Source organism: Eurytemora carolleeae, unplaced genomic scaffold, assembly GCF_000591075.1.
Source record: "Eurytemora carolleeae unplaced genomic scaffold, Eaff_2.0 scaffold404, whole genome shotgun sequence".
Lineage (NCBI taxonomy): Eukaryota > Metazoa > Arthropoda > Copepoda > Calanoida > Temoridae > Eurytemora > Eurytemora carolleeae.
This window is the reverse complement of record NW_019396431.1, coordinates 108,750-131,605: the sequence shown is the minus strand read 5'-3', so window position 1 is coordinate 131,605 and position 22,856 is coordinate 108,750. Positions and strand designations below refer to the sequence as shown.

Genomic DNA, 22,856 nt, shown 5'->3' with positions numbered 1-22,856 from the left:
GGATATCATTATTATAAATCGGTTCATACACTTGAAACTAAAATATAATTTTTAAAACATTTAAAATAAATGAAAAGGACATAACACTTACTAAAATATGTTGAGTTACACAGAATGAATATTGATTACTGAATTTACAATCAAATACATAAATAGTAAACTAGAATTACAACATTAAAATCCAGGGGTGGGGTGAAATTCTGAACAGTTTCTAACCAAATTTCATTGATTTTTATTACCTGATTCGGTCCTACAGGGTTACCCACAAAGGATGAGACTTCAGAGACGACTGTAGGAAAATGGGTAGCTCTTATTATTACATACGAGAGTAAAGAACAAAAATATTAAAACTCAACAATATCTACACAAGGAATGATAAGATTCATAGAAGAAAAAAAACTTTAAAAAGTCAGCCTTGAAACTCGTTACGAATAGTTTGATTGTTATCATAAAATAATCTGAATTCTCTAAGATAGGGTTCTTAAGGAGACAAAATAACATAAAAAAATATTTCTTACATACAAAATTTTGGCAGATTAAACTTGCTGTTTTTTGTTAAATAATTTAAAATACCTAAAAGTAACTAAACTACCGAATTAAACCTTCAGAAAGCCATGTTCACAGTGTTGTTGGTCGTCATTGAAGTATCCTCCTTTGTGGGTAACCCTGCATTACTTTAAATAGCGACCACTAACCCAGCATGTAAATTTTGTTGTCAGAATTCAAGACATAAAGAAATCAGAACAAAACATCGATTAAGATGTGACACGAGACCCCTATTGTTGATATTTTGAACTAAAGATGGAAGGAACCCAATACATGGTCTCAGAACCCTTCTCATCAACCCAAAGTAACCCTTCTCCAAGCATGGTGTTCAGCACTATTTCAATCCTAAATAAACAAAATAAATAAATTAACAACTTTAAAAAATTTCAACGGCAATTGTATTCTCAGTTACCAGTTTCAGTAAGAGTGATCAATGTTGCTGCGTTTTCATTAAAAAAATATCGCAATAAAAAATTCAAAATCGTCCATACGGTTGCAAATTGACAATTTAATTTCATGCTATACATCATTTTCTTGAAAATTTAAAGTAGTAAAATAAAATAATAAGATTTAAAACAATATTTTTTTTCCTTCTTTGCTGCCTCCTAGTCCAACTTGCTGCCCCCCCCCCCCTCCTCCCTGAATAAATATGATGGCGTTATATTTTTTAATAATTCATTTAAATCAGTTAGAGAGAGAATTCAATCTTGAATGAAAAAGAAATGAGATAATTGATTACTGTTAATAAGTACAATTCAGGTTCGTCGGTGCCACTGCCAAGCAAAGTAACATGTATGATTCCCAACTACCAAGCCGACCAAGAACAGGAAAGTCTGCGTTTACAATACCAGCAGATCCAAAAAGAAAAAAGCTTGGATGAAGGCTCTTTAATTGGATCATATGAATTCCTCACGCTGAAAGATGCCAGAGCGTCGAAAAACTATTACATTCAATCTTAAATGAAGAAGTGATGTAATAATTGATTGCTGTTAAAAAGTACAAGGTTACTTGCATAAAGGATATGAGACATTAATTTTTTTCTTATAAACACTTCATATACTTCAATCAAACCAAAAGTAAATGTTCTAAGGGACTGATAGATGTAATTTCAAGTTACCAACCCATTAAAAGTCCCATCAACAACGGTACCATTTAATTTTTATCGTACAATTTTTATCTGGGTAACAATGAGGAAGATATCGTCGTTATTTCATCTTAAAAAGTGATAAATTCTGTAAATTAGGTTCATTGTCTTTGTTGCGTGAAATCCACTAGTCACTTTTATGGACTATGGACAAATTAAATGTTTCAAGATAGAAAAACTAAAGTGGTTTCCTTGTTTTCCTTTTAAATAACTATTTAATTCATTCCAAAAGATTCCATTATGAAACTTCAACAGCGTAAAAACTACTGGATTATTGCGTCAAATTTGCGTAGATTTTCTGGACGCTATCTTTAATTAGCAAAGTCTTTGGGTTCTAAAAGTTATGTAAATTTTTCCTTAATTGCACCAACCCTATTTTATCTACTTATTTTGTCTGTAATAGTTATCCCCCTCCCTTCCCACCTTGCCTATCACCCCTACCCGAACCTTTCTTTCTTCACTTATTATGACAGAAATGAAACCACGAATGAGATTGGACATTGTGGCCGTCAGCACCTCACTCACTAGATCATGCAAAAAAAATGAAAAATCATGGATCATTGAGACCCCGTGGGGGACTCTTCCCCACTGCCCAGGCTCACATCCCCAGCCCTCCTATTCTAAGGATAGGGTAGATCTAATAAATACCTACTATCCTCCCATTTGAGTTGTTTCAGAGAAGATCTAGAAACTGAACCTCCTTTATCCTCGGCTTCTTGAAGAACTGTGATCTGATCGGAACTAAACAAAATCTTTTCAGCACATGTCAATAAGATCAAACTAGACGGGATGGTAGGGGGGGGGGGGGGTAATAATAAAGGGCTACGACTTCTCATCATCGAATTTAATGATAATAACTCGTGCATATTGTTATTAATCACTATTTCACATTGTTATTTTTAGTGTTTCAGTGTTTTTTTACATTATATCCCATTTATAAAAATACGACAGATTTTGTAAAATGTCGGTTCTTCAGATATCTACCTGAGTTCTCCAGGAGCGGACTGCACTAGATATCTACCTAAGATCTCCAGGAGCGGACTGCACCAGATATCTACCTGAGTTTTCCAGGAACTGACTGCACCAGATATCTACCTGAGTTCTCCAGGAATTGACTGTACCAGATATCTACCTGAGTTCTCCAGGAATTGACTGTACCAGATATCTACCTGAGTTCACCAGGAACTGACTGCACCAGATATCTACCTGATTTCTCCAGGAACTGACTGTACCAGATATCTACCTGAGTTCTCCAGGAACTGACTGCACCAGATATCTACCAGATCCAAGAGGAATTACTGTAAACCCTGTTCCCAATACCTTCAATTTCTTCGTCGCTATTAAAATATCCTCAGTTGATATCTCCTGAAACAATTCGTTATTATTTTATTTAAAGTACTCCTCCAATCTCCAGATATAGAGTTGCAAGTCCAATTCACAACGGCCACCTTTGAATCTTTGACTGATTAAGGATAATCCTTCTTTTTATCTTGAAAATTGATGACGGAAGTTGTCATGAATTCAACTCGGTTTAAGTAAGAAAACGACGATATCTTCCTCGTTTTTACTAGTGAAGGGTCCCTTTAATTGGCAGATTTTCAACCTGAATTGCCATTTTTGTGAAATTGGGTGATCTCTCCTTTTTATACTTTTTATCCGAAAAGTATTTTTTTCCCTAAACACCTAACAAATTTTCGAAATATTTCTGAATTTTGAGGATGAGAAAAATAATTTTCGAGAAAACATATATCCCTACCGTGGTTCACGCAAATAATCTTATGTTAATTAAGATAATACCAGTTTTTCATTTATACATTAAAATGAAAATGATCTAGACAAAAATTAATATTTTTACTTTGATTCTGATTATCTCTCATTGAATTATAAAATGGTCAACCACCCCTGTGAGGAAGGAGGTGCAGGGCCGCCATGAGCCCCGCAAAATGTTCTCCAAGCCTCCATATTCGCAGTAGAGTATTTAAAATGACCTGGTGCTACCCTCTAAACGTTAGAATAAATATTCTAGAAGTAATTCTAGAAGATAAAACTTTTATACATTACTTCGTTAATATCTATTTAAATGGGCAGGGTAGCGCCAGGTACTTTTAATTACTCATCTACGAATACAGAGGCTTGGAGACCATTTGGCTGGGCTCATGGCGTCCCTGCACCCCCTCCCTACCCCTGCCTGACCTGATGTATAGCAGATCTGCCTCTAGATTTTATAAGTTTATGTTTAACATCTCCCAGCTCCATCAGACCTCCTGTTTTATCAGCGTGGGCCATACAAACCTTTTAACAGATATCTAATATCTAGAGATAATTGGAAATAGATTTATTTATAAATTAAACCTTTCTCATTTTTATAGCTTGCAAATATTAACATCTGGAANCATGTAGAACCCAGGTATATAAAAATATCTTATCATACGCTTAAGTTAACCAAAATAAAATATAAACCTTATTTTGCAATTCTTTCATAAAATCTCCACAATAGGACTTCCTGATTTTCATGTTAAGAGTCAAACAAAATTATTTCTCGAAATATTTTATCCTAAATTATCTTGCCTCTGTCAATATTATAGTTTTCTAAATTATAAAACGAAGAAAATCTTTCTAAAAACCCCTCAAAAATTATAATATTAATTTTTCAAATTCTAAATACTAGTCAATCCTCACCTCGACAATTTGAACTGCAAGCTCGTAGTAGAAGTCTCCTATTTCAAGCATATTCGACCAGAATCCTTTACCAGACGCTAGAGGATCTACTCCTATACTAGCACACATATCCTAGAATATATATCTAGAGGATCTACTCCTATACTAGCACACATATTCTAGAATATATATCTAGAGGATCTACTCCTATACTAGCACACATATCCTAGAATATATATCTAGAGGATCTACTCCTATACTAGCACACATATCCTAGAATATATATCTAGAGGATCTACTCCTATACTAGCACACACATCCTAGAATATATATCTAGAGGATCTACTCCTATACTAATACACATATCCTAGAATATATATTTAGAGGATCTACTCCTATACTAGCACAAATATCCTAGAATATATATCTAGAGGATCTACTCCTATACCAGCACACATATCCTAGAATATATATCTAGAGGATCTACTCCTATACTAGCACAAATATCCTAGAATATATATCTAGAGAATCTACTCCTATAGTAGCACACATATCCTAGAATATTTATCTAGAGGATCTACTCCTATACCAGGACACATATCCTAGAATATATATCTAGAGGATCTTCTCCTACACTAGCACACATATCCTAGAATATATATCTAGAGGATCTACTCCTATACTAGCACACATATCCTAGAATATATATCTAGAATTCTACTTCTTTACCAGAACACATATTCTAGAATGTATATAGAATTCTAATCCTATACTAGCACACATATAATGGAATATATATCTAGAGGATCTACTTCTATACTAGCACACATATCCTAGAATATATATCTAGAATTATATTCCTATACGGTGGTAGGCTATATTACCAATGTAATGAAGACGACTTTTTATTTAAGTTTTTATTGTTAACAAGCTTTTTGCGAATTACAAGTTTACAAGTAATTAAATAGATGCTTTTTAATCTACATTTTAATCTACATCTTCTCTATGTTTCCATTTTAGGTATATCTATGCTGATTGAGAGCTTGATATAAATCAAAATTATAATCGAAAGTCGTCTTCATTGTATTAATAAAATCGCCTACCACCGTACCAGATCACATATTCTAGATAATACATCCTTAAAAGGTCTATAACCATTAACCAACCCCCCCCCCTACGATTTTTTTTTTCTTAAATTCAAATTTTTTTTCAAGTCACATTAACAGTAGTATCAGACTATCTTTTCAAAGGGTGGAAACATGACATTGCTGTTTAGGGAAAAAAATATGATATTTTTCTCCCTAAAAAGGTTTGGCTTAAGTTCCATAACTAGCAGTTACAAATAAATTCCATCTTTTTCCTCCGTTTTCTCATCCCTGCAAAAGATTACCCACCTGAAAATGTTTTCTAAAAGCTGGATCCTTTTTAATTTCTTGTTTGTGTTCTCGAGCAAAACTTTCTGTTACAATAATTTCCTTTGTGATTTGTCTATATAAAGTTGTAATCTCAATTTGTCTGTCTGTTCGTTAGTCCGACCGTAATTCAGGAAACCCTTGACCGATTTGCCTTAATTTTTATTGGGGAACTCGGGAGAACCACGAGAATGTTCTTGGCTTGATTTTTGAATTTTCAGTCGAGTGGGTTGACTTATGAAGCAAAAATTTAGTTGGTTTCCCGGTAAAATCGACCAAGTGCGGGTAAACGGCTGAAATAACTATGAGTACCCTGGGCAACGCTGGATCCCCAACTAGTCAAAAACTAAAGCTTCATTTTGTTGTTTCGAAATAGATCTTGGATTTTGTCGTTCTGTAAAACGTCATAACAGCAATTTTCAAATTTAAAAAAATCTGTTCTTAGAATCCATTTGGTCAGGATCCCTTAATCCCTTTGATCATCAAAATGGTCAAACATTTAGTATTTTTGAACAAATGAACAGTTTTTCTGTTTTTTTTGCCGATTAGATTCAGATCCAGGGCAGGGGTCCATATCATTCTAAATGATAATTAATTGATATGAAGGGCAGAAATTAACCATGTTGTTGTTAATTGGAAGTATGATGTCAAGTTGTAGAAAAAAATCCATACTGCAGAAATTATAGTGCATACATTTGCAGGGATTCTGTTTATTAAAATCTTTCTCTTATATTGATTACTGATATTTACATCTTTTAACACCCCAAATACAGAACACATCCCCCTATTTCAACCCCGACCCCATTTGAAATTAAAAACCGAATTATATGGACCCCTGATCCAGAGTGCTAAACTGTTACCGATTCAATAAATCTGGATCTTAAGCAGTAAGCACTGCAAAAAATGGACTATTCGAATAAAATACATTCTCCTAGGAAGAATTATGCCTAAATTAATTTGAAACGTCTGTAGTTGAGAACTGAGCTCTACAAGCTGGGTTTCCGCTAATGCATCCGCTTTCCCTCTGAAATAAAATTCTCTAATATCTATGTTATATAAAATATATATCTAAGATACTTTTGCAAAACACTAGCTGAAGTGCCCGGCGCTGCCTGTGGAATTTTTTTTAAAAAATGCAAAAAAGAAAAAAAAAATTTTGAAATTTTTTTAGCCTTTGTTACCCCCGGGATTTCCCTGGGTTCCCTAAAAAAAATGTCAGCCCATTCTGTCCAGCCGTTTGACCGGCTATAGGGAACATAATAACATATATACGAATATCTTGTTTTATTATATAGATTAATTTTTTCAAAAAGTTTCTAAGACGGGCATCTCGAGGCCGCTATTTATGAGCTTAAATGCTTCCTTTAAGACCCAATCTAAGAATCAGCAAACGGTAGCCTGTGTCCTAGATCCTGATTTTTCTTTTTTTCCTTCTTTTTACCCCTTTTGTTTGCTGAAACTCAATACCCAATCCATTTAGCATTTTTATAGTAACCGCTCATCAATAGTTAAGATTTGTGTTTACGAGAGAATAGAGTTGATTTTCAGCAGGTTATGGTTAATATTCAGCCCCTTGGATCCGGATATTTATTAGGAATCGGACCCAGAAGCTAATGTTGCGGATCCGATGGATCCGGATCCTAAGCACCACTGCTCAAAAATATCTAAATCTATTACAGCATTCAAACCATAGTTGCATTCAGCTATCTGGTTTAATTTAATATATAAATCTATATTTGCTCTAAGCGATACAGAGAAAAATTGCCATTAAAAAAGGTTTAGCATAGAAACGATTCTTTTTATTCAAATTTAGATATGATTGATGACAAAAAGACACTTTTATAATCGTCAATGTTGATTTTTTTCGCAAGAGATCATGGGAAAATACAACGAATAAATTTTGAAAATTTTACATTTTACACCCTTCAGTGAAAGACTAACGAAAATAAAAGCAGCAAAAGACTTAAAAGGGCGTTTCAGCATGATTAAAAGAGTAGCGTTAGCTCAAATGGAAGACATAGAGGAAAAATGTTAGCAAGGTAATTCAAATTATTGAGGATACATATATATATATTACAAGACTTTTTTCACGTCTTAGTGAAAAACAATAAGAGAAAAAATCAACTGATAAAATAGTAAAAGTAAACTTTTCGTACTTAAACTTTTCTGCGTCCAATTTCTTCTTATGAATAGCTCCTATTCCTGCCCGTTTACGCATTTTCAATCTGAAAAGTTTAATATTTCCAATTCGCATTTAACTACGTGCAAAATAGGAAAACAAATTTTACAACAAAGTTACATCTTATTTACATTTTAAGTGCATACTGCATATAAAGATAGTGGATTCATACAAAAACAACAAGTTTCAAATATATATTCTGTAAAAGTTTAACCCAAAAATGGAAGGATTAACAATCTAATGTAGGTCATGTCAAGATAATTGCATAGATGAGAACTAACCCATTTTTTACAATAATAATACAATTACAATATAGGCTGTGATTACAAAAATAAAACATGGTTAGATAAGGACTGCGTACCCACGCTCATTCAAAACCGGTCCAAGCTGAGATACATAAAGCACTGAAGGGACTAACGTTTACAAAAATTATCCCCCACCTAAAAGAGGGGAGGGGGGGGGGTAACATATGAAATTTCAAATAGCAATCTTTTCGTTATTTATAACAAACAAAATAGACTTAAAACCCATCCTTCTACGCCTCTTGTTCCAAACCTCAAGTAAAAATTTTAGAAAACCTAAGAACCTAAATGATAATCTAATAACTAAACTAAATTTGAAATCAGCAATGTGACCCAATTTAAAAACTTCCTTATCTTCATCATTATAATAAATTAGTAACCCATACATTAAATATGTAATAAAGATAAATAAATATTAGATGATGATTTCGAAAAATATTTGGTTTCTTCAAATTAACCATTCTTATCTTGATTCTTCAATATTTCAACATTTAACAATAATCCTTCAACCATTCATTCAATTCTTATAAATATAGTCGTGAAATGGAATGTAATCCAACAAATGATTGATTTATCTAGAGGAAAAGCTAGTCAATCAATCAATCGATTAATTGATTGATTGATTAATCAAGACCCAGATCTTCTTCGTCCTCTTTACTCTGGTCATGAAGGAGAACATACTCACGGGACGAGAATCCGAACTTTAGAACATCCTGCAAAAACAATAGAAAAATATACAGAAACTAGGCTTTCTCACGCCCATCTTCTATTTCAACATTTATTTGTGGCTGTATATTTGAGCATCTTCTTTTTATAAAATACTAGCTGAAGGGCCCGGCGCTGCCCGTGGAAAAAAATTGTAAAAAAAGTTTGAATTTTTTTTTTTAAATTCAGAATTTTCTTGAGCCTATAAAACCCCCCGGCCACCCATGAGCGTCCTTAAAAAAATCAGCCCAATCGGTCTAGCCGTTTGGCCGGCTTTACGCAACATATATACGAATTTCTTGTTTTATTATATTGATAAAACAATTTCAAAAGTTTGCAGATTTAATAATAATTTTTTTCGTGGATTTTCAAAATTGCAACAATCAAAATTTTTTTGAAACAACTTCGCGCCAATATTCTATTTCAATTTTCTCTTGGTATACATTGTAATACAAAAACATATGTTTGCGGATTTTATAAAAAAAAATTCGTGGATTTTCAAACTTTAATGACAATCGAATTTTATTGGAGGCTAATTTTTGAAATTTTTAATTGTCCATAACCCTTCCCTAGGGTCATGTGAGGTCCCGTACAAAATTAGGGCGGTTTAGTCGTTTGACGTTTATTGGACACAAACAGACAAACGGACGTTCAGTGTACACCCAGACAAGCAAAGTATATATATTTTATATAGTAGTAGATATCTCTGTTTCTCTGTTTGTTTGGATGTCCGATCATAGCTCATGAATCCTTTGATTGATTTAGATTCGGGGCGACTTTTGAGCTGAACGACTTTTATATATTTCCAGACAGAGCTGGGTGCCCAAACTAGTTATATACATATGAAGTTACATAATACTAGCAAAAGAATCCAGATTTGCCTAGAAATTGAACTTTCTCTGTAAAAGTCAACTTGCTCATTTTGCACATTTTAATTAGAGTTTACTATTTTATATATATAGATATGTGAATAGATAGATAGAGTAAATGACAAAATTGAATCTTAATTTATTCTATAACTTTAATATATTCTAGATATATTCATTCTTAGATAGATAAATTGATTGATGGATAGATGACTAAATAGACAGAATAAGAAAATCAAAGCTTAGTTAGACCAACAACTTATTTGGAAAAATTAATCAGTTCTTGGGATCCGAATCCGTTGGATCTGCAACATTTTGCCTTCCTGGATCCGTATCCGGATCCAAGGGTCAAAATATCAACAAAAAACTGCAAAAAAAATTTTTGCTCTCAAAACCCAAGTCTGAACTTTATTATCAAAAATTATCTGATCCCTTTAAGTTTAAGCAAAAAAAATAAGCGAAAAAATAATAAAAATTATTAAAAAATTGTTCTTCTGTAAAAAAAATCAGTAAATCTTAAGGAAATGTTCATGACCGGAATCCGGATCCACATCAAACTCAAATGGATCCTAAACACTGTGGAATATACATAGTATTACAGAATTAAATAGATAAGTATTACTTTGATAAAGAATATTGGTTGAAACAGATGAATATAAGGATATTTTACCTTTTCTAAAAGCTGTACATATTTCTGTGCCTCTATTCTGCTATTGTTGACATATGTACCATTAGCACTGCCAAGATCAAGTACATACGGTTGCACACGCCGACCTAGTAATATCAAAAATATTCTCAAACCAAAACAAAAATTTAAATGAAAACTTTTTTTAAGATTTGTGAATTTTATTAACCGCATCACAACTTATTAGACAAATAAAATGATTTTTAATCTTATCAATTTTATTACTTTTATAATGCTGTGAAACTGAGAAATAACTATTCTTTTCATTCCATTTTTAAATATCCTATTGCGGGAGATTTTGTTCCCAAATGACTTGCATGATTGTTTCAAAAGATGCTGGAAGTGCCAGCTCTCTTTCTTCAAATCAAGAGATGCTAGTTTTCTTAAGTTATCAGCTAATCTGATTAAGAAAGTCTTTAGTGACGCTATACGAAACATTACTTTGACATTTTTTATCAGGGATTTTTGGGATAGGAAGTAACCAACCAAATTGGGAATTAAATAATATTCTAATTTTAGCTGAACAGTTTTTTCTGCTGTTTTCCTTATTTCTGTTCCTTGGAGAACATACTCCTTGAAGAGTTAAAGTAAGAGTATATTATAATCAAAAACTAAAATCTAGTAAAACAACAAAATACTTTGTTTATATTCCGTACCCTTCCATAAAAAGATTTCATATCTATTTTAAAAAATTGAAATATCACTTTTAAGGGGTTTCAAATTGAAAGAAAAACATGTATTAAAAAAATCATGTGAGTCTCTATTTTTAGGTTAAAATTAGACATATTAAAATTATTTCATTTTTCTGTTTTTTTACGGAGTAATATTTAATACTACCTGTAGTTCCATCCTCTCTAGTATAGGAAACCAGTCTGTACTGCAGGGCAGCATGCTAAATATAACTTATTATTATACAGCCTGTACTGAAGGGCAGCATGTTAAATACAACTTATTATTATACAGCCTGTACTGCAGGGCAACATGCTAAATACAACTTATTATTATACAGCCTGTATAAAGCTGCGTTTAAGGAATTAAGACTCGAGCCGAAGCTTTTAAATCGCGGGCTCAGGTCTAAGCTGTTGTTGGGCCTAATTTACGGCTTAGACTTTCAGGTCTAGGCTGTCGTTGGGCCTAATTTACGGTAATGTTGATCCGCTCTACTGCCCATCCGTCCTATATTGCCCATCCGACCTACTGCAACATCTGACCTACGACAGCTGTGGGTCGGATGGGCATATATTCTTGCCCATCCGTCCTATTCAGCAGCTTTTGTGATATGCCTGTGCAGTAGGGTATGAAATATAATTAATTGTCTGTCGGACGGCCACTCAATTTTGTAGGTCAGATGGACACTTTTTGTAGGTCGGATGGGCACTTTTTGAAGGTCGGATGGGCATTTTTCGTAGGTCGGATGGGCACTTTTTGTAGGTCGGATGGGCATTTTTCGTAGGTCGGATGGGCACTTTTCGCAGGTCGGATGGGCATTTTTAGTAGGTCGGATGGGCATATTTCGTAGGTTGGATGGGCAGACCTTTAATTTTAACCATTTTTAATAAAATTAGTGTATATTTAGGGTTAGGTTAGGTTAAGCTAATTTCTGGGCCGAGCGCTGTGGCTAGTCAGGATGGATGGTCTAAAGGTATATTCTACCTGTTTGCTACAGGATGGATGGTCTAAAGGTATATTCTACCTGTTTGCTACAGGATGGATGGTCTAAAGGTATATCTGCAACTTTTCTATCTCTGCCGCACAGATATGCAGAATGGCGGTGTATATACAGAATAGGTAGCTCCTCGTTCCCTAGTCAATCAATTATTATTCGGTTTATCAATCACATATTTATCAATCAATCATATATCAACCAATCATATATCAATCAATCATATATCAATCAATCATATATGAATCGATCATATAGCAATCGATCATATATCAATCATTATATATGAATCGATCATATAATCATCATTATCATATATAAATCAATTTCATTTTAATCAATTATATATTAATCAATCATATATTAATCAATATTAATCAATTAATCATTCACATATTTATCAATCAATCATATATCAATCAATCATATATTAATAAATCATGTATTAATTAATCATGTATTAATCAATCATATATAATTCACACATATAATAATCAATTATATATCAATCAATTGATCATATATCAATAAATCATATATTAATTAATCATATCTTTATCAATCATATATTAATAAATCACATATACATTAAACATCAACCAAATATATATCAATTAATCATTTACAAAACTTTATCAATCAGTCATAACTACAATCAATCAGTCATAACTATAATCAATCATAAATACAACCAATCAATCAAATGTACAATTAATCAATCACATATACGGTCACTAAAACGTACAATCAGTGAATCTTAGTCAGCCTGCAAATTCTAATTCAATTATCAATTGATTATAAATCTACATTTGTAGTCAGCCCTAGAATTAAAATTCATCATCGGCTTGTAGACGGGTGAATACTATACATATACATCCTAGCTCTATTTTGAATTAAGAAACTAGTAAGTTTAGGATCAAAAGACTCAGGCAGAGAAATTGAGTTTGAATTTAAAAATTACGAGGGTATATATATTTTCTTTAATAATTTTCTGTGATGACTCCATTAATGATTTTTTTAGGGTTTCAATTTTGAAATTGAAGAAAATAAATATAATAAATATCTGTAAAAACGAAATTATAAATGATGCAGTGTTTGAAATTACCTTTAAACACGTAAAGTCTCCATTTCCGTTTAGGTTTTCTTGCTTCAGGAGGTTCACTATACTTCACTACTGTCCCATTAAAGGAATTAACCTCTGCAGTGAGTGCTCCTGATAGTCCTAGGTTAACTCCTTCCTTCTCCTCCTCACCACCCCCTCCAACCTCTTTCAGGGCACGTTCAGCAGCCCGCTCTACTACAGGTCGTTTTGGCGACCTAGATCTTGACCTTGAGTCTGAACTACTCCCAGACCTACTGGAGTAGGATCCGGACCTAGACCTGGAGCTAGAACTTGATCTCGAGGATGATCTAGAAGACCGGGAGGAAGATGAGTCGGATGATCTAGATCTTGATCGGGAGAATTTTCCTCTTCTACGCTTCTTCTTTCTAGACCGCGACCTTGATCTTCGTCTCTCTTCCTCCTTCTCCTTTTCACTCTTGATCTTGGACCAGTGAGATCCAAATGTCTCTGTCTCATCTTTCCTTCCTCCACGCTCAACCGCCTGGCAAATTATTTGATAGAAGATTATCTATATAATAAAGCTCTTCTCTTACGTGTAAACATATGTTAGCTATAGTTGGCCCCAAACAGCTGGACCAAATTGGCTGAAACCGTTGATACCTGGCCCCCTTGGGTTGACATAGGCTAAGAAAAATTTAACGTTTTTGAAATTCCTTGGGCAATAAATGATTTTAAACCAACCGCAGGTAGACGGCGGGAGTATCTATGACACTATGAATAATAATAAACCTAGCTTGTATGTAATAATTTCATAAAAAAAAAAGATAAGAATTTAATTTTAAAAAAGCCTGGTTTTCAAATAAATTAAATGAATTGATAGTCAAAAGATCATTTTACCTGAAATTTATCGTGTTGCCACTTCTCCTTTGATCTATCTTCTGATGTTTCCTTCTTTAAATCCATCCTGGAAATTTCAATGTAAAATGAAAATGTGAAAGAATTTTGGGGAAAATCTTTTCTTTGAATAAAATAAGAAAAATATCAAATTAACAAATAGATGCTTGTCCAGAGCTGGGAACTTTAGAATGGGATACCTTTAATCCCGACTGCTTAATCCGAATTTCAAATGTGAACCTTCATAATTTCTTCCTTAATCCACTCTTTTTGGATATTGTACAGAAAAATCAAAAACCGGTTTTTCCAAATTAGAGAGTCCCTCCCGTTTCTTAAATAAGTCTTACATGGCGCGCAAAATTTCAACTAATACGCGACGTGAAATTTAGACACTTTTCAGGATACAAGTACAAGATTAGGTTAGTCTCGAGATTAAAAAAAAGAGAGGATTAAGCAGTGATCTCGATATCCACCATTCTAAAGTTTTCAGCTCAGAAGTCAGAACTGTTCTCGGGATCAAGCAATGATCTCCATCTTATGCAGACATAAGGACTAATTTAATTCTTTTTTGATTTGATTCATACCCAGCATTTAATGCTGTGTAATTTGAACAATTCGACTACTTATTTAAAGTTTGTTATCATTAATGAAACTGGTGTTCTTTCTTATAAATAGTAAACGCTTATTCATAAATTTCTATCTCAAGAAAATTATAAAATTATCAAACCTATCACTTCTCATCTTTCCAACTGGTTTCCTTCTTCTTCGTCTTTTTTCATCACGATCAGAGTCCGACCCGCTCCTGCAGGGTTTAAAATGTGAGAAAACAACTCTTATCATTTATAAATGCAGAGCTGAGAACTCCCATCTTGTGAATATCAAGATCAATACTTGAACTCAATCTTTTGTTAATTTGAAGATTAATTTCATCTTTATCCGAAATCCAGCACAAAAGTTCCGAGGTCAGAGTCCGAATTTAATGTTAATTTAAGCCGTATCTTAAATCCACCATAAACCCTGTTAATTGAGCATTGTATACAATATGATATTGAACCAACCATATTTAAGCCGCGGCTCAAATTCTTTAAATTCGGCTTCGGATATAATAGAATTTGCCCCGAGAAATTCTAGAGCCGAAAGAAACTGTCCAAACCTTTTAAGTGTTTATGAGAAATAGGTAGAGACTGATGCAAATCATTCATACAAGTTTTGAATAAAAGGTAGTTTACAGGGACTGTAGGTAGACCTAATTCAAATTGACCCTCCATGTATGAAGTAGATTCTCAACCGTACCCTTAGAAGCTTTGTCTGTTCAAGAGTGAATTAGATTTTCATATATTTAATAACCGAACATTTAATTATGGTTTCGCGACGAAACAAATTGCGCATTCCTGATGCCGAAACAATTGAAGAAACGAAATTCTAGTTGGAAAAACGACGATATCTTCTACATTATTAAGCCCTAAGTTCTTAAGGGTATCGTTGTGAATCATGCATATCTCTTTTTTTACTGAAGATCTGCGCCGTGGTAATTCAGGTAAATTGTTGAAGTCTGCATTTTCCCAACTTCGATATTATTATTAAAACTTACAAGTACTTCGATCCATTCTTAATCTCTTATTCTTAATGTCATATTCTTAATCTCTTATTCTTAATCTCTTATTCTTAATCTCTTATTCTTAATCTCTTATACTTAATCTCTTATTCTTAATCTCTTGTTCTTAATCTCTTATTCTTCATCTCTTTTTCTGATCGATCTTAGCTTTTTCATATTGTTATGTAATGTAGTAAGCATCGTCTTTCCGTACACCAAGCCAATACAAAAAATATGTCCGATTTTCCTGGGTTCATTTTAGAAATAGGATAAGATTTGACATCAAAGAATGATAGAATTAATGGCAATACAACACAGATATTTCTTTAAATTTTTGTAAACCATTTAAAAAGAAAGTTACCCTGAATCTGAATCATCTGAGTCTGTGTCTGCGCTCCCAGATCTAACAAATACAAGATATGTTACTTTAAATTTTATTCTTCTCCTAGATTTCTGATAATCTTTTATTATGTTTCTGAAGTTTAATCTTATGCTCCACCAAAAAAATCTTTTAAAAATTATAAAATGCAATTCTGACAACAGATTTAATGGATTTAAAAATCCTTGTGTCTAATAAATATATTTTTACCTTGATTTCCTATGAGGTTTAATCCCGTCTATTCCCGCTAGACGGTTTAACCGATCAATAATCATCCCGTCATCTTTCCCTCCAGATTTCTTTCGACGCAATCTCGCCTAATGTTAAAGGGTGTTAAAAAAAAAACACTTTACACCTTTTTCTTTCAGAGACTTAATTTTAACCCGATCTTAATGAAACTTAATGAAATTAACATCAGAATGTCTCAAGGGCATTTTCGAGTTTTGTTGGGGAAAAGATACAATTTCAACTTTTTTATAGCTTTCTAAACTCTGATTATTTTTACCAAAAGCAAGTGATTTAAAATTAATGATTTCATTACCTTTAACTTTTTCTATACATAAAATATTTATTAAAAATAATTATCCAAATTTAAACAAAGGTTAAACATTTTGTGATTTAGTTCTTTACCTGCATCTTTTTATTTTCTTCTTTAAGATCTTCGAGCTCCGCCTTACTCATATCTCCGCCCAAGCGTCTATCCCTCCACCGGTCTCTTCGCCGATTCCTCCGCCGGCCCCGCTTCCGCCTCCTATTGGGATTTGGTGGACCTCGAGAACGGGTTCTTGAAATAGTTCTTCGTCTTCCCCGGCTCAAACTTCTCCTGGACATTTAATTATATCTATTTAATTATTTAAAGGGCACAGGCATACACAGAAAATAATTTATGGGGAGAGAGACAAGCGAAAAAAAAATTTACCCCCCCCCCCCAGGGGGCTTTGGGGGGGGGGGGGTAAAACGCGAACTGTAAATTCAAAACATTTAGCTTCTTGGATACTTTAAGGTGTAAATAATAAATACAGTCCGATTACCTTACAAGTTCTACTTTATCTCTCCTTTAAACCAAACTAGCAGAAAAAAAACAGCAAACTAACTTTTGTACGTTCTTGTTTTGATTTGATTTGATTTGATTCGATAATGGGTATTATTATTTATTAAGTGCAAAAAAGTAATGATATCCATTACAATATTATAGTTTTACTCCATTTTACTCAATTTATTTAATAGCAGGTCAATAAAGTTATATTATCACCCTGTTGTAAGGGGTGATAAAGTCACTTATTCTCCCTACAACCGAAAAATTAGTTGTGAAATTTGAAATTTCAATAGCAGGGTGAAAAAAAAAAATACTTTTTCGCCCTGTTGTAGGGCGATGAAGTCACTTAATCACCCTACAACGGGAAAAATTAAGTGTGATAAATTCCCTCAAAATTGAATAAAGATAGAATATCCTTGAGATAGCATAATCCCCCTCTTTTCAAAAAAATAATGTTTGTCCTCAGACTGCGAGGAAAAAAAGAATTCAAATCCAAGGGAGGAAATTGCCAGTTTAATTATTTGATTTCTCCAACTAAACGTATAAACTTATTGAGGGCTGAGGAGTAGTTAATTAGAAAATGTCAACCCTCCTACTAATACCTGTTTAAGCGTCTCCGTCTGTTATTTAATACAATTGGACTTCTTTCTTGATTTCTTCGTCTTCGATCAGCTCTAAATTATTCAGCATAAATAGACAAACGAAAAATAGATCGGAAAATTTTAAAGCTTAAAAACTGATCACCTTGACATTTCTTCTGCTTTAGTTTTGGATGGATCCCTTGTAGACTTTCTTTTCCTTTCACTTTCTTCACGGCGCTTAGACGGACTTTCACTTCTTTTTCGAGAACTTTCACTTCGTTTTCTTCTACTTGAATCCCTTAAACTCGACCTTTGTTTCCCTGGAGGACTTGGACTGCGCTTTCTTCGCTTTAACGAGGGTTCACTGTGATCACGTTGTTTTGGCAAACTATTGCTCCTTTCCCGCATTTTTAATGAACTTAAGGGTCGGCTACTCCGTTTCGTGCTTTTTCGTGCCGGACTTGAGCTTCGTCCTCTGGGTTTTCCAGGACTTAAGCTACGTCTCATAGATTTGACAGGGCTGTTGCTTCGCCCACGTTTTTTGGCGGGAAGATTTCCGATTTGTGACGGGATGGGAGAAAATTGTTTTCTTTTTCCTCCAACCACTGGGTTCAGATCTTTCTCCTTCTTGATGTTTAAACCTCCAGGAGGGATTCCCAAGCGATCCTGAATTTAGAAATAAAACTTATCTATGAAATATCCCCCGGCCATCTTTTCTTACTTACCTTTATACTTTTCTTCTTGACAGGAGCAAGCTCTTCTGTATTCTGTGCAGCTAGAAGTTTTAATTCTTTTTCTTTCTCAGCCAACTTCTTCTCTAGTATTCGCCTTCTCTCCTTCTCCTTTTTCTTCCTCTTCTTCTTACTCACTTAACGGAAAACAATAGAATACACCTAAGAAACATTATGTAAAGGGGGGAGGGGGTGGTGCAAGTAATTACAGATTTTTAGATAAACATATCTCCATTCTATGAGTACTATAAAGGGAAGTGGTGCATGTAATTACAAATTTTTAGATAAACATATTTCCGTGCTATGAGTACTGTAAAGGGGGGTGGTACAGAGTAATTACAGATTTTTAGATAAACATATTTCCGTGCTATGAGTACTGTAAAGGGGGGTGGTACAGAGTAATTACAAATTTTTAGATGAACATATTTCAATTTCATGAGTACTATATTTTTTTCGAAGGTTCTGGGATTTAGGTAAAGGGACTGTAAACATAATTTCAAGTTACCTTCTACTTATAGCGGGGCATGTCCGATTCATATAGAAACCGCACGAGTGTACAGTGTACACTAAACCTCAAGTCTCCCGGCACTCAATCTTCAGCTATACAAATGAGTGTATCTACCTCATCATTGTCCGGACAAAGTTTATAAAAGGGTACCATGTTAATCGGACATGCCCCTATAATGGAAACTTGATATTACGCTAACAGTCCCTTACATGTTACTAACTTTTCATTCTTACTTTTAGATTTTTTAGATTGTTGGTCCGAGTCCTCAGAGAGACTCGGAGTCTCGTCTCCTTCCTTAGCTTTGATCGTCACTTTGAAGTTTTCAAATTTACTTCGTCTTTTCTCGTCTTCATCTGCAGGAAGTTCAAAATATATTATTTTATATGCTTAAACCAATTTAAACCAGTGCTTAGGATCCGGATCCTGGATCCGCTTCCTGGATCCAGTTCCGCAAAAGTATGCGGATCTGCGGGGCAAAATATCAGCCAAAAACTGCAAATAAAACTGTTTTACTCTCCAAACCCAAATCTAAACTGTTGAAAAAAAAAGATTATAAAATTTCCTGATCTCGGAATTGTGCATCAAGTTAAGCATAAAAATAAGCGAAAAAAAAAGAATAAAAATGATAATAAAAATCCTGCTTTGTTACAGAAAAAATTCAGTAAATCCTAAAGAAATGTAAATGACCTGGATCCGGATCCATTTTTTTCAATGCGGATCCAGAATCCGGATCAAAATTAAATGAATCCTAAGCACTGATTTAAAACGAAGTAACCACTCATAATGAATGAAAAGATTTACATTGAAGAAGGAATATATGGAGGGATAAATGAATATTTCTAGAAGAATTAAATAGACATGACTAAAAATTTGAATGATACATTGAATATAGATTAGAAAAAGGTATATTGAGAGATAAATAGATAGATGGAAATATAGATACCTGAATCTTCTGATGAGTAGCGTCTAGACGGCCTCCCTCGACCCGAACTAGAAGCTGGCCGGCGTCGTGTGACTGGAGATTCAAACCCTGGGGGCGGAGGAGGAGCAATCCGCCGTTTCCCACTGATATTATATTTTTTCCAGGTCATCAATGAATAACATTTAATCTTATTTTTGTTAGAAGGGTGGACAATGTAAGATAAAAATGTGTGCATATAGAAAAATAAAAAAACACAAATATCATTATATATTAAGGACTATAATTTTTATGAAAATCGCCAAAACCCCTGCCCCTCTTGAAAATCTAATTTCCCCCTCCGTTTTTTTGGGAAAAGTTTTTGGAGTTTTTTTTTTTGCTTTTTGTCGCTGAATTGGAAAAAAATCAATGGCTGAATGGAAAAACTTCGCCAACAAATAAGTTATTTTTCCTCCAAATCTTTGCAAATCAGTCTTAATTCAAGATACAGTATTTCCTACCTGGCACCAGGACGTATTCTTTGAGAGTGAGGACCGTAATAATAATCATAACTCTCTTCATGGCTGAAACAAAATAGAAACAGTGTACACCTAGTTTTCAATAAAAATTGTCGTGTATTTTTTACATGACTGTTTAAACGAGACACGTGAGAATAAAAATACAACAAGAGAAACAAGAAAATGAGTCTCCAAAAACAACATTGGCTGGTCATGCTAAATGAAATCCAATAAAATCGTAATCCCAAATCTATAAATTGTAAAGACACAAATTATTACCTGGCAAACCTTCTGTAAACATAATATTCCTCATGTTGGGGTGGAGATACTTCTTCAGCGCGTATCCGAGCCCTTTCAAGTTCTTTCCTGTGCATGACAAGATCATAAACCTTCAGGGGCAAAGGCAAGGGGGGGGTGTCATAATATTGTCAAGTTAAACAAATTAACCCTTTAGAAATTTGTTGGCCCCTTATCATATACAAATGGAAACATATTTTCTAATTTGTCCTTAAGACCCCCCCCCTCTCCCCTCAACTCTTCCCTAAAAATATGCTATAAATCTGGACTAATAAAGGAACCACAATAATCATCAAGAGAGAAAAAAATGTACGAATTGTATTACACATATTAATAAATAGTTTACCTGTATTTCTGATATTCTTCCGGTTTCCCGTACAAACGGTAATATTCATCGTCACCGAACCCCGGGGGAGGGGGTGGGGGGACACGACGGGGTCTACCAGTCATACTTTAGACTTAACAGATCAACTGCAACAAGTTAATTCCATTGTATTCCTTCAACCCTGAAACATGGATCAGTCGAAAATGGCTTTTGAATATTGATTCTTAACAGCTTAGGACCAACGAGGTTATAGTGTATAGAGTGATGATGTACGCTAATCCTTTACCAATTTTAAAGGCCATAAACTATACCGAGAACGTACTGTATATTTCGTTTATTTTAAGTTGATTCTGGCCTAACCAATTTATATCAATATTAATAAACAGTTGTAAGTGTACAGTACGGCTAACTGAGCACAAGGTAGAGAACTATCATCTGCTTAGGACCCACGTTGTGTTGTGAAAAATTAGATTATCCCCTTATAATTAATCCTTTATCTGTAATTGGTCTAGAGATGTAAATTTAGAGATTTATTTAAATCGTCCAATGATCAGATGAACCCAAATGTTTGGGTTTATTAACAGTTCAATACTTTACTCATAGATGTCTCATTATATATCAATTAACATTTTAATTTACTATAGACCTTTTATATCTGACCCATATTACTTCATTTTTAATCAATAAATATGATTAAGTGTTAAATCCTTGAGAATAAAGATGTGAAAGATGTGTGTGTTTTATTGATAACAAAGATTATTTTCTACTGTAAAAATGTTTGCCTAAAAGCGCCCGGCCCCCGGGTCCTCGCTGCAGCGCTCGGCCCAGAAAGTGTCTTAACTAACCTAACCCGTGGCCGCAGCGCTCGGCCCCCTAGCCTGTCCTAGCCGCAGCACTCGGGCCGGAAAGTGTCTTAACCTAACCTAACCCTAAATATATACTAAATTTGTTGAAAATTGTTGAAATTGAAGGCCTGTTCTGGCTGCATCACACGGCTCTCTAGCCGCAGCGGTCGGCCCAGAAATTGTCCTTTATACCTAACCTAACTCTGAAATATAACAAAATAACAATTTTTTGATGAAAAAAGTTGAAATCAAGGTCATGTACAAAAATTGGTAGGAGGCACCGGGGGGCGAGTCCAAGGAGAGACCCAATTTATTTCTATATATACCTAACTATTTGTATCTTCAATCCAAAAAAAGATCAATTCTGAAATGGGTATAATTAGAATTTACAAAGAATAATACGAGTATAACTCAGAAAAAAATTTCGGTTAAATAAATAAAAAAGTTGCGGCAAGTACGCAGGTACGCTTTCGGTGAGCGAGGTAAGGAAGGCCTACCACAAAAATTTCTCGTCCGAGCCACCTCGGAATCCTTGTCCTTCGATTATTTTGTGTTTCCAATTTTGAAGATAAAACTATTTTTTTAAATCTGGTCTCGCTAAGGTATAAAATATTGATACTAGAGTATTGCAATTATTATAATATGTTGGAATCTTCAAATTCCCATGAGAATGGTCAAACTATGTAGGTAAGACTTAAATCTCTTCTGCCTCCGTAATGGCTAACCATCGCGATATAAAATAAATAGCAAAATATTGGACAAAACAGATTTGGGTGGCGGTGATTACTATTTGAGGAACTCTGGACTCCCTCCCTTGGTTACCTAACTGGTCTCATACTGGTCTTAACCTGACCGAGGGGAGGAAGGCCAACCACATCAATCTCTAGTCCGAACCACATTCTCATCATTTCTCGTCCGAACCACATCGAAATCCTCGTCCTTTCAATATTATTTTTTTTCGCGTGAACATGGTCCATGTTCTTTGGTATAAATTTTTATTTGTGAAAGTTATCCATTTTGGAGGCAG

The 22,856-nt window shown here is 34.1% G+C and overlaps 2 protein-coding genes across 4 annotated transcripts; both read right to left on the bottom strand.

Moving 5' to 3' along the window:
- Positions 1–26: 26 nt before the first annotated feature.
- On the bottom strand, positions 27–8,030 carry LOC111703198 (vacuolar-sorting protein SNF8-like). Of its 3 annotated transcripts, none has more exons than XR_002765576.1 (9): positions 7,917–8,030; positions 6,708–6,784; positions 5,743–5,807; positions 4,370–4,480; positions 3,884–3,982; positions 2,934–3,055; positions 2,339–2,431; positions 676–891; positions 27–250 (listed from the first exon to the last, which is right to left on the bottom strand). XR_002765576.1 is itself a non-coding variant. In XM_023475079.1 (8 exons), exons 1-8 carry the CDS (start codon positions 8,012–8,014, stop codon positions 777–779), a joined length of 780 nt encoding a protein of 259 aa, XP_023330847.1. In that variant the 5' UTR covers positions 8,015–8,030; the 3' UTR covers positions 671–776. The 3 variants fall into 3 exon arrangements, 1 of the variants encoding a protein (XP_023330847.1); XR_002765577.1 differs by having other exon boundaries at positions 27–239; XM_023475079.1 differs by lacking the exon at positions 27–250 and having other exon boundaries at positions 671–891.
- On the bottom strand, positions 7,987–22,243 carry LOC111703193 (serine/arginine repetitive matrix protein 2-like). Its single transcript, XM_023475068.1, has 19 exons — positions 22,156–22,243; positions 21,006–21,165; positions 20,642–20,728; positions 20,366–20,428; positions 19,890–20,011; positions 19,180–19,299; positions 18,433–18,575; positions 17,871–18,373; positions 17,729–17,800; positions 16,721–16,913; positions 16,301–16,407; positions 16,073–16,114; positions 14,845–14,919; positions 14,121–14,187; positions 13,266–13,764; positions 12,191–12,300; positions 11,335–11,389; positions 10,483–10,586; positions 7,987–8,954 (listed from the first exon to the last, which is right to left on the bottom strand). The coding sequence occupies exons 2-19, from the start codon at positions 21,107–21,109 to the stop codon at positions 8,865–8,867; spliced, it is 2,556 nt and encodes an 851-aa protein (XP_023330836.1). The 5' UTR covers positions 21,110–21,165; positions 22,156–22,243; the 3' UTR covers positions 7,987–8,864.
- Positions 22,244–22,856: the final 613 nt, after the last annotated feature.

Bases quoted from the DNA above. Each gene is read 5' to 3' on its own strand.
- LOC111703193 (XM_023475068.1), bottom strand. From the start codon at position 21,109: ATGACTGGTAGACCCCGTCGTGTCCCCCCACCCCCTCCCCCGGGGTTC. The intron at 16,914-17,728 runs GTATTAGTAGGA...TTAAATGTCCAG, and splicing joins AGACGGAGACGCTTAAACAG to GAGAAGTTTGAGCCGGGGAA. The intron at 16,408-16,720 runs GTAAAGAACTAA...CTTTAACATTAG, and splicing joins AAGAAAATAAAAAGATGCAG to GCGAGATTGCGTCGAAAGAA.
- LOC111703198 (XM_023475079.1), bottom strand. From the start codon at position 8,014: ATGCGAATTGGAAATATTAAACTTTTCAGATTGAAAATGCGTAAACGG. The intron at 4,481-5,742 runs GTGGGTAATCTT...TATATATTCTAG, and splicing joins CTTTTAGAAAACATTTTCAG to GATATGTGTGCTAGTATAGG. The intron at 892-2,338 runs GTATTTATTAGA...TTGTTTATTTAG, and splicing joins CTCAAATGGGAGGATAGTAG to GATTGAAATAGTGCTGAACA.